Source organism: Nicotiana tomentosiformis, chromosome 2 (genome assembly GCF_000390325.3).
Source record: "Nicotiana tomentosiformis chromosome 2, ASM39032v3, whole genome shotgun sequence".
Classification (NCBI taxonomy): Eukaryota; Viridiplantae; Streptophyta; class Magnoliopsida; order Solanales; family Solanaceae; genus Nicotiana; species Nicotiana tomentosiformis.
Window position 1 is genome coordinate 109,260,488 of NC_090813.1, and position 19,029 is coordinate 109,279,516.

The following is a 19,029-nucleotide window of genomic DNA, read 5'->3' on the forward strand; positions in this document are numbered from 1 at the left end:
GGTACTGATATTGTCTTTTTTCATTTTCTTGAGCCGAGAGTCTTTCGGAAACAGCATCTCTACTCCCCGAGGTAGGGGTAAGGTATGCGTACACACTACCCTCCATAGATCCTATTAGATTTTACTGGGTCGTTGTTATTACCGCTGCAATGGAGAATTAGAAACCTACCGGGGAAACTTGGACACCTAATGTTGGTTGGCTACCTTGTAATACTATTAGTTCTTTTGTTAAAGCACTTGACTAAGCTATAAAAAATTATTGAGAAAATGATTCAAGTTTACTCATAATGTAGCAGTAATACGTGTCTTGAAAATAAAGAACCACACATATAACTATTAGGTAAAGACACCTATTCATTGACTACTGGTGAAGGCAATATTTGCCCACAGAAAACTAGAGAAAATGAAGGTTGAAAATGATCTCGTGAAAACATTAATACTCAATAAGTTGAATACCTTTCTTGAATATTTTGACCCACACCGATCAGTTGTCCATTGGCTACATACTCTACGCGAAGCACCTCAAACAATAACGATCATGCATTTAATAAGTCTATTAATACTACTTCGGCTTCAAATATTAATATTCTAAACAAATTTAATTTATTTTAAAATATTTGATGTTTAAAAATAAGAAGTCGTTTTTTCCTTTTTTCATATCAATATTTAACGTTTCAATTAAAGGAATATTAGTTAAGTGAGATATTTAAAAATAGATAAAGAGTAACCCAAATTAAATTTAATTATTAAAATTACTAATTATCTTTATTAAAGAGCATGCTAAAATTTTAAAAGACTGCAGTGCACATGCTTTCTTGGTTCATTAAGAATTTAGGATATGCATGTCACACTTCCGACTCAATTTTTCCAAAATGTATTGCCTCACAAGCAATTATTAAAGGGAAAATGGCCAAATATACCCGTCTATTTTGGTATATTATTCACATTTACCCTCCATTATACTATCGGGACATATCTACCCTTACCGTTAATAAAACTTGGTAAAAATACCCCCCATCTAACGGAATCCACTAGATTAATAAAATAATCATTTAAAAAAAAATTCATTAACCCATAACTCGTTAAACCCATCATATAAAAATATGGAACCTAGATTTCTGAGACGTCTTAACACATTTTATTCATTTAGAGAGAGACCGGGAATAATGGTGGAAGTAGGATTAATAAGAATTTATATTTTTGGTTCTTAGTTGTTTATGGTGGCGTTAGGATGTCATGTTATCACTTTTGATTGTATTTTTTGTGGTTATAATATGGCTTCCCTTTGTCTAATGCAATGCACACTTGATAGTTAGTTTGTATGTCGGTAACAACAGATATATACTTTATCAATATTTGTGTTTGATTAATGCATGAAGTTAGTGTACTTAGGTTGTTAAGTTACTTTTCAACTTGTTGGTGTACTTTCTTTCATTCTTGATGATTTTGGTAGACTCTAACTTGATATTAAATTGAATCTCCTCTAATTATTTTCTAATTTTTGTTCCTTATAAGTTCAGTTGTTACTAAGAATTACGAGTATCACATACCATAGCTTGAAATCTAACTTTGATTCTTAAGGCGTGATTTGACGATAATTACCCGTTGCTCAACCTAATAAGATGCTACAAACATTAATGTCATGGTGGAAAAAAATCATGGTGAATACTCGGCACAATTCTGCATGGTGGAGAAAAAAAAGAGAAAAGCTAGAAGAAAAAAAATTGAAAAGGTAGAATATAATAAACATACAATAAAGATATTAAAAGAATCGTGACTCAATATATTAAATGAATATATGTTTGTCGGTATTTTATGTCTTTCACATCTTAAGTTCAATAAATGACTACGACGGAGATGACTAATCTGTAAGGAAGAAGTGCATTAAATAAAAAAGATTTAACGGGTTATTAATGGGTTTTTAAAAAATAGGTAATTCGGTGGCTTTCCGTTAGGTGGAGGGTATTTTTAAAAAGTTTGGCTAACGGTAAGGGTAGATGTGACCCGATAGTATAACGGATGGTAGATGAGAATAATATACTAAAATATATGGGGTATATTTGGCCATTTTCCCATTATTAAACGTAATTATGCAAGAACCTGCCAAATCTAAAAGCTAGCTATATAATACTAGTCCAAATACATACGCAACTACTTAAACTTGTCCCAACTTTTTATTTAGACACCTAAACTAAGCTTACGATATATCAAACACTAAAACTAGATTAGAACTGTACCAATTGATCACAACTTGGTGACATGGCAAGTCATGTATATCTCACCTAACTAGGGCGCATAATGGCCACAAAAATATGGTTTCTGTTTTTTTTTTCAGGTTGTCTTGTTTTCCATACTCACAGTCATTTTCTTCTTCAAAATCAATATTCTTGTAGGAGAAAATAGAGTTTCAACGGAAATTTTTTGGATGAGCTGTAACCATTTTCTTCTTCATGTGTTAAGAGACCCAAATCTGCCTTCATCATCTTCGCCAAATAATATTTGGGACCCAACAAATGCGGATTCAAATTTAATTAGCCCTCAAATTAGAACTTGACAGCTTTAAAACATAGGCTATAAAAATGTCATGCTCTCGGTGAGCTAGAGGCAAAAAAAACTTTGTAGGAACTCACGAACAAGCTCCAAATATTTTGACTTTTTGTGCTGAGGTGTCTTTTTATCACTGGTTGTATTTGCCACATCAGAGTAAGTGGCTTTCACACACTATAGATTGTCTAGAATTATAAAATATGTGCTCAATTGATACCGTTTTAACCTTGTTTGAGTGTTCGATAAGTCATAAACTTAGTTTAAATGTCTAAATGAAAAATTGAGACAAGTTTAAGTGCATGCATATGTATTTGGCCATAATACTACTATTTGAAAGTGTTATTTTCTCTCCGAAAAATCGCAAAAAGGAGAGCTGTGATCGAATCAAATAGGAAAGATTATGTGGTGTTGCTTAAGTCAACTACATAATTTCAAGTTCTAAACCGGAGAATATAGTAATGAGCCTAAATGTGTTGGCAGCGGTGCTACAACTACAAGTACACTTAATCATAAAGTATAATTGAATGTATGAAGCAATAATTAAATGCTTAATCCCTACAGCTAAGGTCATGAAAATTGGAAACCCAAGAATTAAGAATTTTCGTCACTGTAACACTTCGAGAAAGTGCTCGAGTCTAGAGAGAGAGTCACAGGGAAGAGAAGTAAAGGTGGGAGTTGGGGGGGCCAAAGCCCAAAGGGAGGATCTTTGGTCTGAAGTTATCATAATCATCATAATTAATTACATTCCAAGATCCAATAGTCTCGACTTACTCAACCTTTCCTTTTCCTTGTCATCTCCCCCTGCAATCTGGGCCGGAGTTTACAGAAAACTAAATGCCCAAATTAACCTTTAACAACTAGTCTAGCAGTTGATCTTAAGGAAATTCAGATGCACAAAACTTGATAGATTAACTGAAGTATTGCTCAGCCGAGTTGCTATTTGAATTACAACTGACACGAGCAGCTACGGTTGAAACATATGTCGAGAGATTTCGTTCAATCCTCAACTAGGTTGTTTTCTGGTAAGCTTCTGTGCTTTGACTGGTAGCTGAATTTGACTATTATACTTTCCCCTTTGCCCTTTTTCTTCTCCTTCCTTCCTGAGAATAAATAAAAAACTTCTCAGAAATTGTGATTCTTTGTGGATCTTGAGCTGATCAATTTAGCTTGTTAATTTCTCTGCTGATACTTTTGCGTTTACACTATCATACTTGTTAATTATTCCTCTAGACATCTATGTCAAATGATAGTCAAGACAATAGAGGACAGCAAGTGCATCATAACATACAATCTTTGTATTTTTTTTTTTTTTTTTTGTAGTGATAAAGTTGCAATCTTTTATATGGTATTGAGACATACAGAGTGAACAAATACATTGTAGCAGCAGTAGTTGAGGTTGGAGTTTAAACTGAGCCAATTTCCGCACTCACAATCTGAAAAAGATGGAAACTGATAACAATTCAAAACACTAACATTGTATGTGCAGTTTATATCTCAATAACTTTAATAGGAATATTAGCCTACTCATCACTGGCTTATAGCAAAAAATGGGTCTCAACTTAATCTATAGATAATTTGGATTAAGGCCTTATGTTTTATTTACAACTTGGACCATGCTCTTATCCTTTCAGATTATAGTCGATTAAAATCGAATTCTCACAGTCTAATAAATTTTTCTATAACTAGCGATTAACAAGTTGCGTGCTCACTGATAAATATGTTCCATTTGTTTGTATCTTTTGTTGGTGCTCAAGAAATCCACTAGATTGAATTGCTGTTCAAACAATTGATTATGCATGTATCATATTGTCAGCAGTCAACTCTGACAGAGTAATAAGTTCAGAAAACTTGATTTTTAGTTATTTGTATGCATGTTCATACTAGTTATACAATTTCATCTATTTACGAAATATTCACCTTTATTGAGAGAGATGTATATGTATAGATATGTGTTGATACATGCAAGCACGAGTACATATCATCTCTATTATGCTCTGCATATCCATTTTCTTTTGTGGTTGTGGCTATAGTTCTGGCCTCTCTACCTTCACTAGCTAGGGGTAAGGCCTGCGTACACATTACCCTCCCCAAACCCCAATTGTGGGAATATACTGTTGTTGTTGTGGTGGTGGTGGCTATAGTTCTGGATCTCCATTGGTTTGATTTTCTTTACTGCAGCATTATCCTCAAGATAAAAAAGGAACAAAATGAGGTTCAAGAACAAATCCAGGAAACCAACCACTTTACGTTGCAATGCAGGACGCAGATGCTCATTTTCAGTTCTTGTATGGTGCCTAGTAGGTTGCCTTCTTTTACTTAATCTATACTCCTTCATTTGCCAAAAAGATGCACACCATGGGGGGACGCACTTACGTATAAACCAGCACCCACACATTCGTGAGCTTGAAGAGGTTGAGGAGGAAAATATACAAATTCCACCACCAAGGAAGCGATCCCCACGTGCTGTCAAAAGGAAGCCTAAGCGGCCAACCACCTTGATTGAAGAATTTCTTGATGAGTCTTCCCAGCTAAGGAATGTTTTTTTTCCTGGTCAAAGAACTGCTATAGATCCTCGTAAGAGTTCTGAAAATGATACCTATTATTATTACCCTGGAAAAATGTGGTTGGATACTGAGGGAAACCCTATACAAGCTCATGGAGGAGGTGTTCTGTACGATCAGAGGACAAAAATGTATTATTGGTATGGAGAGTATAAAGATGGGCCAACATATCATGCTCACAAAAAAGGAGCAGCACGAGTAAGTTCTGGATTTCATACATTTTTGTAGGTGATTAGCTTCTATGTTATTGTGTTCTCTTTATTTAAACTGTTGTTCCGCGTCTTGTAACATACAGAGTTCTGTGCCCCTCTTCTCTTCTCTCGAAGTGTATATACATGTGAACTAGTGGATGCATCTTGTATATTTTCTACGTTGAACTAGGTAATGCTTTTGTACCACTTGCATGCACATCTCAACAAGGCGCTGCAGTTCCTTCTGCCTCTAGTTCTAAACTATATCTGGTTTATATCTCCTTTCTTTTGTTCCCATTAGTTGATTGGTGATTATATATTTGTGCTTAGCTGTAAGAGAAAAGACTGCTTTCAATGTGATCCAGGGTAGATCAGGAAGATTGTGGAAATTAGCTCCCAAGTATAAATAGAAAATTCATACTTGAATCAAAAATGCTGAAAATGTAAAGGAAAGCGACCTTCTATCTCTGCTATACTTTCCTTTTCAATAGAAGGAAATGTGGCCTTGTGTTGCTCTTGATCTTTCTAACTAGAAAACGTAGTAATTTACTTCTGAAACCTTATTATGCTCGACCTGTGGTCCTCTCACCCTTCCTATTAGTTAATGATGGGATTGGCATGCTTTGAACATAACAAGCATCTTTTGCCCCTTTCTCATTGTATTCCATTACTGGGTTTCAACTCTTTTTTCAAAAAAAAATTAATAAAGAAAGATTCCACCATAGAGAATATCATTGCATACTGATGTGCTGTTAACAAGAAGCTGTGTGTGCTTTATGCTCTGGGCTATTGTAACACAGGAAGCATACCTTTTAGGGCAAGATTTTCATCTTTTGGTTCTTTTGTATTCTTCATATATGCAAACTATTCCCAAAACCATTTTAGTTAGTCTCACTTGTGGATGGAAAGGCACCAAGGAGAGCTTGTCGAATTTCAGGCTAGCTAACATGTTTTTACCTTCTAAGTTTCAGGGGACTGATAGCTTTGTAAGCTCTTTGAGGCGTCTTTTAAAACAGCAACATCATCTTTTGAAATCCCATTAAGCAGCCAAAATTCTTAGTACAAAGTAAATAAGGAAGAAGAATGAGTGTAGCGATTGAATATGAAGAGGTTGACACATCTAGAATATCGTCATTTACATTTTCAGAGCCACAAACAGATAGAAATCATCAGGGAAAAATATGACTTATCGGGTTTTAATCTTCTGAATTTCTAAGTGCAAGATTGTTCTGTTCCCTGTTCACAGGCAGATTCAACAGATTTAAACAACTATCTTTGTTTCCTAGATATATCCGGCTCTTTAAAAAGTTTTGGAGCTTGCCTGTGTTAGGGAATTGATTTGCTATTAATTGTTTTGTACAACTTGGTGCTAAATTGTTGCTTGAATTGAATAAATTTTTCTGAGTCCTTCTTCTCCTTTCCACTTCTCCCCCTTTCTACCATACAAAAATAGAGAATAGCCAAGTGGTATTGCATTCATTTTGGTACGGGCATGCCAAGATTCTTTTCTGTTATTCTAGACTAGATTATGAACTCCTGGTTGGATTTTGTCAAGATTGAACTGAGGCTACAAGAAAAAACAAATGGAAATAGCCTATATCCTGTGCTATGACCTCCCACCGTTCTAAAGGATGAATATGAATTAGTAGGATTGTTGCCCCCATAGCTCTTTTTGAGTGGATTGAGATAGCATCAAGCCTAGCACAAAACAAATTTGGACTGCTAATTAGTAGAATTGTTAAGCCGTCTAGCATAGTCGATACCTGATAGTGAAGTGGGAGGAACAATGCCTCCAAAAGTGTTGACCATGCCTAGTGGACCCATCACAGGAGCCTAAGCCAAGAAGCTCAAGGATGCTACTAATATTTTAGTCAAAAGATGCTATAAAGATGGTCGTTTATGGAGGGAAGAAGACCCTTTGCGTCAAGCCACTTTGGTTTGCGTCAAGCCAATTTGGGAGAGAGTTCAAGACTATCACAGAGGAATTCTGAAGTCACAGAGAAGGGCGACTGCATATGGGGTCATCTGGCCTCCGCCCATACATTTAAACTCTCTGGAGTTCTCCTTGAGCTAAGTGTGACCGGGTACATCACGGGTTTTGGCCGCGCACACACGCACACAACAATTATTTAAAGTTTGACAGTCAGAAGAACCTGTAAGGTGTACTGATGTTCGACCGCACATCCCCTTCCAGCAACACATTTTATTAAGTTGTATTTTCAAGGATCCATGTGGAGGCAAAATACACTAGGTTATTTTTTCCTGTTTGTCCAAGCCTTGATGGACAAAGTTACCCGGCTCCTATGCTGGTGACAGGTAGCTGGTACCCCGTGGAATTAGTCGAGGTGAGCGCAAGCTGCTCCGGACACCACAGTTATAAAAAAAAGTTGTATCTTCAAGGCCGAAAACTTGTTATTTCCTAATGGGTCCATTCTTAGACTTAACCTTGGCTATAAATACGGAGTAGTTAATTATTTGTGTTGAACCTCAGATTATTGAAGTTATTGTTTGTGAGGAAAGGTTATCTCCCTAAGTTCTCTCTTCAGACTCCATCGAAGGCTAATGAAGGTCTTGAGTGCTTGTTAGCTTTCAATTAAAGCTTTGATAGTTTTGGTTCTCTTGATTAAATTCCTACATTGTTAATGTTTTCTTTTTAGCTTTTAACTTATCAGCTTTTCATCTCAATGTTTTCTTCCTTTCAGGTTGACGTAATTGGTGTTGGTTGCTATTCATCAAAAGATTTGTGGATGTGGAAAAATGAAGGCATTGTTTTGGCAGCGGAAGAAAATGATGAGACACATGATTTGTACAAATTAAATGTATTGGAGAGACCAAAAGTAATTTACAATGAGAAGACAGGTAAATACGTAATGTGGATGCATATTGATGACACAAACTACACGAAAGCTTCAGCTGGTGTCGCCACTAGCGACTTCCCCACTGGTCCCTTTGATTATCTGTACAGTAAACGGCCCCACGGATATGATAGCAGGGACATGACACTCTTCAAAGATGAGGATGGTATAGCATATCTCGTCTACTCCTCGGAGGACAACAGTGAGCTTCATATCGGTCCACTTAACGAAGAATACATAGACGTGACCCAAGCCATGAGAAGGGTTCTTGTCGGACAACACAGGGAAGCCCCTGCTTTGTTCAAGCACGACGGGACCTACTATATGATCACATCAGGTTGCACTGGTTGGGCTCCAAATGAGGCCCTAGCTCATGCAGCTGAATCGATGATGGGGCCGTGGGAGACTATTGGAAATCCATGCATCGGCGGCAACAAAGTTTTTAGACACACAACATTTTTTGCTCAGAGCACATTTGTGCTTCCTTTGCCTGAGCTACCTGGTTCCTTTATTTTTATGGCAGATAGGTGGAATCCAGCTGATTTAAGGGATTCAAGGTATGTGTGGCTACCTTTAAGAGTAGCAGGGCCTGTAGACCATCCTCTTGAGTACAATTTTGGTTTCCCCTTATGGTCCAGAGTGTCTGTTTATTGGCATAAAAGATGGAGACTTCCTTATAAGTGGCAGGGGAAAAAATGAGTAGGAGATACAGGGAACCATTTGTACAATATGTTCTCCATTTTTTTCTTTTTCAAATAATTTTTCCATTAGTTTATTGTTCTAGTATTATTCTTTACAATTAAAAAATTAACCAGTTCTATGCTCAATAACGATAGGTGTAAATTTTTAGAGTTTGAACTTTGAACTGCTATGCCTAATTTCCATCCTAGGCATGTGTATCGTAATACTGTAAGCTTTTGAGCTAGAATTACTGTTGTTGAGTGAAACCAGGTTGGACTTCCTGTTTGGGCCGCAATGGAATTCTCTATGCCAATTTAGTTTATGTCTCGACTGTATAAATTAACTTTATTAAAATTTATCTGAATTTTATTACTGGAAGTGCTATATTACCAGTTAATAGTTGAACACAAGAAGGAAACATTGTAAAGCTCCAACAATGCCCATTTACGCTTATGGAAGATTCTGCTTTGATCCGATGAGTATGACGGATTTATCCATTAAAACAATTTTACGAGGCGACAACTTTTTATTTTCTTATATATCTAATGAATTCCATGTCACAACTAATGCGAGACATCATTCATCTCCATTTTTAATAGGAAATCATGTTTTTGTGGTCCATAACACTTGTGATATGCGGTAGCCTTAAGAAATAAGAAGGTCCAAAAATATTAAAATGCACATTGCAAATATTGAAAAGAATAGCAGATTATTATTTAACGCTTGCAGTAGCATGCTAGTAGAAATTAGAAGTCAAAGCTGAAAGTTAACTTCTAGTATCATTTGTGTGAGTTAGTGATAACAATCAAGTAACTATCGCAACGACTTAAACAAAATCACTATAAATGTTTCTCTATTTGACGTAGAATTCCAATGTTGGTATGCGAGATAGTTGGTCAATCTTTTTTCTATTTTCATCGTTCTTTTGTTTGTAAAGTCTTTTGTTAGTGATTGGACGAATTAGCAATTTAGTAGGGAAGCAAATGGATGAAGCTATAGGGGCGGAGATAGATAAATATATCCCTTAGAAGATTTCCTCAAGCCATTCTATTTCTCGTCTCCAAGAAAATGGTGCCCTCAACGAAAAGCAACATCGTAAAAGACAAAATATTCCTTGAATTTTATTCTTCGGAGTGGAATATTTGCATTTGTAGTTGCGCAGTCGCTCTCTCTATTGAATTAGTTATTTGATTAAATATCCATTTTAGGGTAATAAATCACTTTCACACTCTGATAACCTTGTTACATAATGATATCATATAAACAAGAGAATAATATAAAGAGTGGCGGTCATCAGACGCTTAATAGACGCAAACCATCCAACAAAACTTTATTTCTTTTTCCAATATATAGGTGACAGTGATCATACCTTTATTTGGGTGGTCGCCAACTTGCGCTATTTTGGTCATCACAACAAAGTCTTGGTCAATTTTCGATCACCATAACATACAAAACCAGGGTTCCTTTATGCTATAAAGAGAAGCAAATAAGGAAAACGTAGACAAAATAATATATAGTGAATTCATTTTGGCCAATAATCGTAGATGAAGAAAAGGCCCACGTTGAAGAAGACGAGATCTTACGCAATTTTAAAAAGGGAAAAAGACCAATAAAAGTTTAGTGAGATGGTAAATACTTTTTCATCCTTAATAAGAGATTTCAAACTCAAACTTTGATGGGTTATCCTAATGTTTTGGAGTTGTTTTAGCTATATTTATCGGTGAGATTCGAATTTAATAAAACCAACATCAAATGAAAAAATAAAAATGAAAAATCAAAGGTGAAAAGGTAGTGAGAATGTTAACGTGGAGGGGGCAGGTCTCATCAAAAGAGTAAGAGAGATGTGAAAAAACACCCCTAAAAAGAAGTTCCCACTTCCCACTACTATTACTGAATGTTTCTTTTTCTCTTGCTTCCTTTTAGTGGGCCAAAAAGTAGTCATCCACTTCAGAGGCCAAGTTTAATTTATGGTTTATTGGTGTGGGAGAGGGGCCATCACGTAGCCTAAAGCAACTTCATTCTCACCAAAAAAGTATGGAGAAAAAAGGAAAGATGAATAGGAATAGAATATGAAATAGACCATATCTATACAGCGTGCAGGCCACTTATATATTAGACCATTATATATATAACACTAAAAACTAAACACCTTTTGTTAGATTCCCAAGCATAACCCTAAACTCAATAGCCGTCCTAAGATTCTATGGTCCCAACCCAAGATAACGACCCCTTGTTACAATCTTATAATCAATTTTTGTTTTTATCTCAATTACTTCTTACTTTAAAGATCACAAATCCATGCTTATATCATCCTTTGGCACCTAATACCTACTCCATCAATACACAAATTGAGACCAAACACTTAGACAAATTAAAGCACTTTAAGAAGCTACTGAGTTTCATGAAGATCATGTGTACTTGATGCATTAGCTATTTGTCTTTTTGTTCTCCTACTTAACCATAAAGACAACAGAATGCAACTAATGGAGTATTTATGCGTTATTCTTAACAATATTGACATTTTGGTAGTCATATAACTAATGGATGTATTAGCAAGAAAGACATAATTTGGTTTGTATTAATACCAACCAACTTCACACCGAAGGGATTAAAACTTACAGGTTAACCCGCGCTGATAGATATTATTGTAATCAACAGCATGCGAAAGGAATTAAGTTATGGATTATCAGTATAATTTAGCATAATATGTTATCTACTTTATTTTCTGGATTACCAGATCACATTTGTTGTAAATAATTACATGTTGTTATTACAGCTAACTTAATTAACCTGATAGACTAAAAATAAGATTATACACTACCAGTACATATAACTTAAAATCAATTGAAAAACCAAATTTTCTTTGCTTGAATGCCGAAATCAATCACCAATGTTAACAAAAGGTTAATCATCATCCGAGAGAATTAGTATGTTACTACTAATTAAAGCTCAAAAATTCTATTCATCATTTAAAATTCAAAAAAGAAAAAAGAGAGACAAAGGTACCTTTCTTGATTCCATCCACTCCAAACAAATCCACTAACAAAAGTGAGAGAGCAATAGAGAGCTATCTAAGATGGCGACTCACCACCCAACACCACCCATTGTTGATCTAAGGCTTCCATGCACTGGCCCACACCACCGGCTGTTCCTTCCACGACAGGAATATTCCGGCGGAATCTCCGCCGCACTGTGTCATTGACCACCCTTCTTTATACCTCCTCAACAAAGCCCTCACATCATCACAAACTTCATCACTATATAAAACCGGACTAAACCCTCCTGCATGCAAACGATGTGACCATTTTGCCCCTGTTTCCCGCCTCTCCATTGACTCTGATGGAGGGCAAGCCAGTAAATCAACAATAGACCGTCCTGCTTGTCTCTCTAGCATCAAACGTTCGTTACTTGTCTTAGGGAAACTGTCGTCTAATGATTCAAAATAAACCCTAATCCATCTCAAACATTCTTGAAAACCCTTAACGAAATCAAAACCATCAACTCCAACATCAAGATCAGCTTCTTCTTCCACAATAGTCACAATCCTAGGCTGTAATCTCCTAAACAATGATATCAAATAATCCCTCCGATTTCCAGCTGGTGAAACCGAATGTAACGCGCCGATACAATTAATAGCTAGCGCTTCATCTTCTTTAATATCTAACGCACCAACATCCAATTCAGATAAGTTTCCCATATGATGTATGACATTAAACTTAAATGGCACACCCATAAGCCTAGCAAATTTTTCCATTCTGCTCCCGATCTCTTTCATAACTTTTTGCACAGCCGCCGTTCCTCCGGTGGCGCCACCTACGACCACGGTGGTGAGTCGGAGATGAGGAGTTTCATCAGTACGAGTAGCAAGAGCTTCAAGCAAAGTTGGCCATTGAGTACAATACGTGTTGCTAATATCAATTATATGCAACTTACTTTCACCTTCGAACGCTTCCATAATTGCACCATTGGACGCAACGTGACCAAAAGTTGTCCACGGGCTAACTTCCTGGAATTTCAAAACCAATTTCCTCGTTGACTCGAACGAACATGTTTTATCAGAAGCAGACACCAAAGTTCTATAACAACGTTCGCCAGAATCCGTCATTCGACTAAACAAGGCCTGCAAAAAATAAGAAGCCAATTTTTGCTCGGTGTCACCATAGGGAGAACTTAGCTCATTCAACATCCACATCAGCTTCTGGACACGTGTGCTGTTCTTATCAGCAATGGCTCGGGAAGTTTCTAGAAGGATGTCCGTTGCCCACTTGCCAGAAAACGAAGAACCGAATTCGAGGTTTAAGTCACGTGCTGGGGAGAACTGATCATAGTACTGATGAGATTGTGTGGGAGTACTGCTAGTGGTTGTCGGTGTAGGAGTGTTGGAAAATTGTTGTTGTTGGTGGTGGTGTTGGTAATGATAAGGAGGAGGGTAGTTGTTGTGTTTAGAAGAGGAATTAGAAGAGAAGTCATCTTCATCCATGAAAAAGTTGAAGCATTCTTCGTCTTCTTGATTATGATGAGAAGGGTAATTGTAAGTAGTGTAGGTATTTTGTTTATTAGAAGATCGAGAGCTGCTTGAGGTTCTACTGGAGTTAAAGGATTGATCAGATTGTTGTTGTTGTTGTTGAAGACTAACTAATCTAAACAAAGTATCCATTTAACCAACGGCCGACCCACATCAAAGTTAAAGAATGAAATGTTCAAGAATAATACCTTTTTTTCAAGTGATTCTGTTGGATGGTTCAAAGTAAAAGATCAAAGTGGAGTTGGTGGTTTTAGCTAGAGGATATACATAATTAAAGAAAGAGAAAGGGGAGAAGAGTGGGCATAGAATAAAAAGAGAGAAGAATATATATCCAAGTAAAACTTTCACTTCGCTTTTTCTTTTTATTGAGGCAGTCGAGATATTATTATGATAAGAATGGAATAAGAATGAAATGGAGATGTGAGGTGGATTTGGTTTCTATTGTTTCTTAGTCATTCTTTCAAATGACTGAAAATAGTTGCAATTTTTTCCCCGTTAAAACATGGAGCTAGCCATATTGGGACTGGTTGGTGTGTATTTAGATATAGAAAATATTGTCTGACAAAAGATATAGATAGTGGTATAATAAAGAAATACAAAAAGGTAGAAAAGATTATATAAAGTCGAGACCCCAAGAAACAGCTTAGTAGATTAGCTTTTCGTATTTTTGAAATACACATTTTTTGAAAAGAGAAGAGAAGAGAAGAGGGAGGAGTATAAGTGAGTGGGAGCAGGCGTGACAAATGGGGTTTTGAGGGGAAAAGAGAAAAAGAAAGAGACATTAAAAAAGCTGCCGGCGTGCATCATCGTGATGATTTCATGGATTCCATGATATATGATCATTATCAAACCCACCACCAAAACCATTCCATTATTATTATTATTATTATTATTTTCACCCAACACAATAACCTATTCATTCACATTCTTTTGCCTCCTAATCCATCTTCAAAGCCTGCCAAAAGAACAACAAACAACAACAAAAAGATGAAAAATCTGCCCTTTTTTTTTTACCTTTCTTATACTTCTACGAAAACCCATACAGTATGCAACATCATTAGAATCTTCGTTTTAACTTTGAATACATTATTAAACGTTGGGAATTTATCTTAAATCCAGGGCATGCTCCTTTACTTTTCTCCCAACCCCATAACAAATCCATCATCACTACTAGATTTAGTACTAGGCCATTTTCCTAGAAAATATTTCTGCCGCGCGTTCTTGTGCTATGTCCAAGTGATTATTATGGAACTTATTGCTTAATCTATATCAAAGGCTAAAAAAATCCATTGGTTATTAGGGACGGAGGTATAAGTCGGTTTAATTTTTGTTCAAATAATATATTTAATATTAAAAAATTATTAAATATATAGAATATTAAATTTAGAATCAACTATAAAGTTAAAATCTTGTTTCCCCTATAATTGTTACTATTTTCTTAAAATAACGTGTCTGTCTAGCTCTTTTAATCCACTACACGGGTAGTAAAATAAAAGGTTTAAATATATAATAGTTTATATACACAAGCTGATAAGATTATTTTAAGTAAATATTTCAATGATAAACAATAATTAGTGATCTAGTAAATATAATAATTAACATATTATTTTATGTTAAATTATATTGATAGTATACATTTTTTTTAGGCTTGATTAATACATTGCTAGTAAATGGACATGATTAGTGCTTTTTCAAATAAAGGACTGACAAAGAAAAAAGAAGAGAACTAGGGGCCTGGGCCCATTCAAAGGACAGTCTATTTATCTAAGCAAGCTGTAAAAACTAAAATGAACGTATACGATGGTCTTGTATTAAGCTGGCGCCTCGCCTTTTCTTGTCATGTACGTGCTATAAAATTGCATTAACTCAAATTCGTCATTTATATTCTTGGCTCTATCCTTACAATCATTGGAAAAAATTTACTACTTTGGACTCTTCTCTTTCTAGAGAATGGGTAGTAGGTTTGCTCTACGTACGTTTATAGGAAAGAAAGAATATTTGCATTACCCTTCATGATTCAATCCAAATGAAAATTTATATGATTTCGGAAAGGGCAGAGTAGTCATTGCATACAACCAGGTCTGGTTCTCACTCAATTTTCCAAGATATATTCTCTTGGGAAACTCTCCCAAGAATTAACGAATTCCCCTTTCTTTTTTCTTTCTTAAGCTGAGTTAAAACTCGAGAGACCATACACTCTTTTTTTTAATCTTCTTTTCTCTTGTTTGAATATGTCAAACTAAACAGATAGGTCATTCACGTCGTAGCTTAATTAACGCAATTTTTATAGTAACATAAAATATAAAAGAGAACGTCAGCAACATAATCCCCACATGATTTTCTTAATGAAACCGGAAATGATATGACAATATCTCGTGTATAATTTAGATCGCCGTTGGATTAGTTTAAAAGGTGACTACGAAAGATCACTATACAACTTTTTAACTCAACTTTGGAGGACAATCCCCATTTAATTAGTCCCTTAACTTTTTTTAATTCTCTCTCTATTTTTGTATTTCATTGTTTATTTGAGAATTAACACAGTATTTAACGTGTTTGCGTGTTTAACAGGTCAACTTTTGAAAAATATACTCGGTTTTTCTACGTAGTCATTTGTCTAACAATTGATATACTATGTCTATGTGGTAATCTTCTTTGTAATGTATGTTTCAAGATGACATCCCGAGTACTGATAGAAAGTGACTGATTAGACTATGCTTAAAAAAGGGATTAAAAGTTTTTAATATGAGAAGAAAATGTTACTTTTACTATTTCCCTAAGTTACAAGAGGGGAACATGTAAAGATTTGAGCTCGTACAAACTGAATCTGCCATTAGGAGAGAACATTTCAGAGAAAAAAATATATTTTATATAAAATATATCGAATGAGTATGTTTACATCTTAGCTACATATATACAGTAAAAACTAACTCCAACTAATTCCTATGACAACTGTCATCTTACTGTTAAAACTGACTATCACTAACCGACTTAATTAATAAATAACAATTCTTTCTTCTTCTACACAGTGTAGGTCACGTGACTTCTATTTTCACACTCCCCCTCAAGCTGGTGGGTGCAAAAATATTCAGCACTCCCAGCTTGCCAACTAGATGTTCATGTTGAGCTCTTGGTAACCCCTTTGTTAGAATATCTGCTTCTTGATCCCTTGTGCCTATATGATGAGTTTTCACCAGCCCTTCTTGAATTTTTTGTCTGATGAAATGATAATCTATTTCTATATGCTTTGTCCTCTCATGGAATATAGGATATGCTGCTATCTATATTGCTGCTTTACTGTCACTGTATACATCAACCGGCAACGTAACCTCTGCTCTTAATTCCTTCAATAGGGATGCAACCCATACCAACTCTGATATAGCACTTGCCATGCTCATGTACTCTGCCTCAACTGAGCTTTTAGATACAGTACTTTGTTTCTTCGACTTCCAGGAAATCAATGATTGTCCATATATGATTAGAAAGGCAGGCACTAACTTTTTTGTGTTTGGACATGAAGCCAGTATGTATCACAAAAGACACTCAACTTGTTTGATCTGGTGCTACTTAGCAGGATTCCTAAATCCGGTCCCCTCTTGACATACTTTACAACTCTCACTACAGCTTCCCAATAAGATATTCTTTGTTGTTGCAGGAACTGGCTGAGAGTTTGTACTGAGAATGCAATATCTGGCCTAGTCAATGTAAGGTATAATAGCTTTCCTACTAACCTTTGATATTGTCCTTTATCTTCTAGGAGTTGATCATCCTCTTTGCCAATTAGCTTGTCATATTCTGGAACTGTTAGTTTGACATTTGTCTCAAGAGGTGTGCATGTTGTCTTTGCACTCCCTAGGCCTAGTTCTAAAATTATCCCCAAAGCATACTTTATTTGATTAACTAGAATCCCCTTCTTTGACCTGCTGAACTCCATTCCCAGGAAAAACTTTAAGTCACCCAAATCTTTGATCTTGAATGCTTTGTGTAATGAATTTTTGATTTCCTCAATCAGTCTCGAAGTGTTTTCTGTCATCTACATATACTAATAGAATGAAAATGTCATCATCATGTTGTTTGATGAATAGGGAATGATTTAGACTACTTTGGGCAAAGCCGTACTGTAGGAGTGCCTCTGTCAATTTTAGATTCCACTATCTGTTGGCTTGTTTTAACCCATAAAGGGATTTGATAAGTCTGCAAACCATAGTATTCTCCTGACTTGAAAATCCCCGAGGGAGTTCTATGTACACTTCATTATATACATCTAGTTGATGTATATGCCAATTATGTCCTGCTGCTAGTGAAAGTACAGTCCTGACATTTGCTATTTTAACCACTAGAGAAAAACTTTCTTGATAGTCAAGGGCTTCTTTCTGGTTGTAGCATTTGGCTACCAACCTTGCCTTGAACCTCTCAACATCCCTATTAGCTTTCAAATTCACCTTGTATATCCATCTACATCCAATCACAGACTTCTTATGTGGCAGCTTGAACAATTCCCAGGTCTTGTTATCCTGTAGTGCTTGAATTTCAGCTTTCATAGCTTCCACCCATATGGGATCCTTGCATGCCTCTTGAAAAGAACTTGGCTCAACAATAGAAGAGAAATCTCCCAGGTAGACTTGATAGGATGTAGATAATTTTGCATATGACATATAGTTCTTAATTAGATATAGTACTACATTAGCCTTGCTATGAGGTGTAGCATAACCAGATAGCCAAATGGGGTCCTTGGTCTGCCTTTGTGACTTCCTTAAAGAAATTTCTGGTGTTACAAAAGAGCTTGGGACATCAGTAGTATCAGGTATATCTGGTGATGATTCTAAGGAAGTATCAGCTATAATTGCTTCGGGAATTAAAGGAGGATTATCAACCTCTGCGGGTCAGCATGTTTTGCCAAGGCTTCCTCTGATGAAGAATCCACAGGACCAGAAGAATTATGATCTACCTCATTAGCAGGTAATTGAAAATCTGTAAAAATGAAAGGAGATCCATGATCCTCATGTTGTGATGTTTGCTCCTGAATGTCTTTAAAAGGAAAAACATTTTTCTTAAATATTACATCTCGATTGACAAAGAATTTTTGCTTTGCCAAGTCATATAGAACATACCCCTTGGTGACTGCTGAGTATCCCATAAAGACTGACTTGATAACCCTGCTGTCAAATTTGTCAAGTCTTGGTAGTGTGCTAGCATAGTATAAATATCTAATTGTTCTTAAATACTTGATATTATGCTTCTTTTTGAAGAACATCCCATAGGGAGACTTACCATTTAACACTGCAGATGGTAATCTGTTGATGATGTATGCTGCTCTTAGCACACAACGACCCCAGAATTGGATTGGTATGTGCCCTTGAAACTTGATTGCTCTGTCAACCTCAAGGAGATGATTGTGCTTCCTCTCAGCCACTCTATTCTGCTGAAGAGTGTATACACAAGTTCTCTGATGCACAATGTCTAATCCTTTGACTAAATCCTGCATGTCCGAGCTAACTAGTTCACCACCATTGTTAGTTTTTATAGTTTGCACTATGACACAAATTTGAGTATGTATCATTTTGAAGAAATATTTTAGCACAAAAACACATCACTCTTAAATTTCAGCAAGAATATCCATGTTACTCGAGAGAAGTCATCTACAACAGTCAAGAAGAATCTATTACCAT

The 19,029-nt window shown here is 35.9% G+C and overlaps 2 protein-coding genes across 4 annotated transcripts; one reads left to right on the plus strand and one right to left on the minus strand.

Annotated features, from left to right (window-relative positions):
* The first annotated feature begins 3,428 nt into the window (after window positions 1–3,428).
* Window positions 3,429–9,130, plus strand: LOC104110387 (uncharacterized). 2 transcript variants are annotated; one of them, XM_009619868.4, is made up of 3 exons: window positions 3,429–3,569; window positions 4,726–5,306; window positions 8,002–9,130. In XM_009619868.4, the coding sequence occupies exons 2-3, from the start codon at window positions 4,755–4,757 to the stop codon at window positions 8,851–8,853; spliced, it is 1,404 nt and encodes a 467-aa protein (XP_009618163.1). In that variant the 5' UTR covers window positions 3,429–3,569; window positions 4,726–4,754; the 3' UTR covers window positions 8,854–9,130. The 2 variants fall into 2 exon arrangements, with proteins under 2 accessions (XP_009618163.1, XP_009618164.1); XM_009619869.4 differs by having other exon boundaries at window positions 4,807–5,306.
* On the minus strand, window positions 3,518–14,007 carry LOC104110388 (protein SHORT-ROOT). Of its 2 annotated transcripts, none has more exons than XM_009619872.4 (2): window positions 11,842–14,007; window positions 3,518–3,647 (listed from the first exon to the last, which is right to left on the minus strand). In XM_009619872.4, the coding sequence occupies exon 1, from the start codon at window positions 13,490–13,492 to the stop codon at window positions 11,948–11,950; it is 1,545 nt and encodes a 514-aa protein (XP_009618167.1). In that variant the 5' UTR covers window positions 13,493–14,007; the 3' UTR covers window positions 3,518–3,647; window positions 11,842–11,947. The 2 variants fall into 2 exon arrangements, with proteins under 2 accessions (XP_009618167.1, XP_018631193.1); XM_018775677.3 differs by lacking the exon at window positions 3,518–3,647 and adding an exon at window positions 8,048–10,305.
* Window positions 14,008–19,029: the final 5,022 nt, after the last annotated feature.

Coding starts and splice junctions, on each gene's coding strand:
- LOC104110387 (XM_009619868.4), top strand. CDS start 4,755: ATGAGGTTCAAGAACAAATCCAGGAAACCAACCACTTTACGTTGCAAT. Junction 5,307..8,001: donor ACAAAAAAGGAGCAGCACGA/GTAAGTTCTGGA, acceptor TCTTCCTTTCAG/GTTGACGTAATTGGTGTTGG.
- LOC104110388 (XM_009619872.4), bottom strand. CDS start 13,492: ATGGATACTTTGTTTAGATTAGTTAGTCTTCAACAACAACAACAACAA.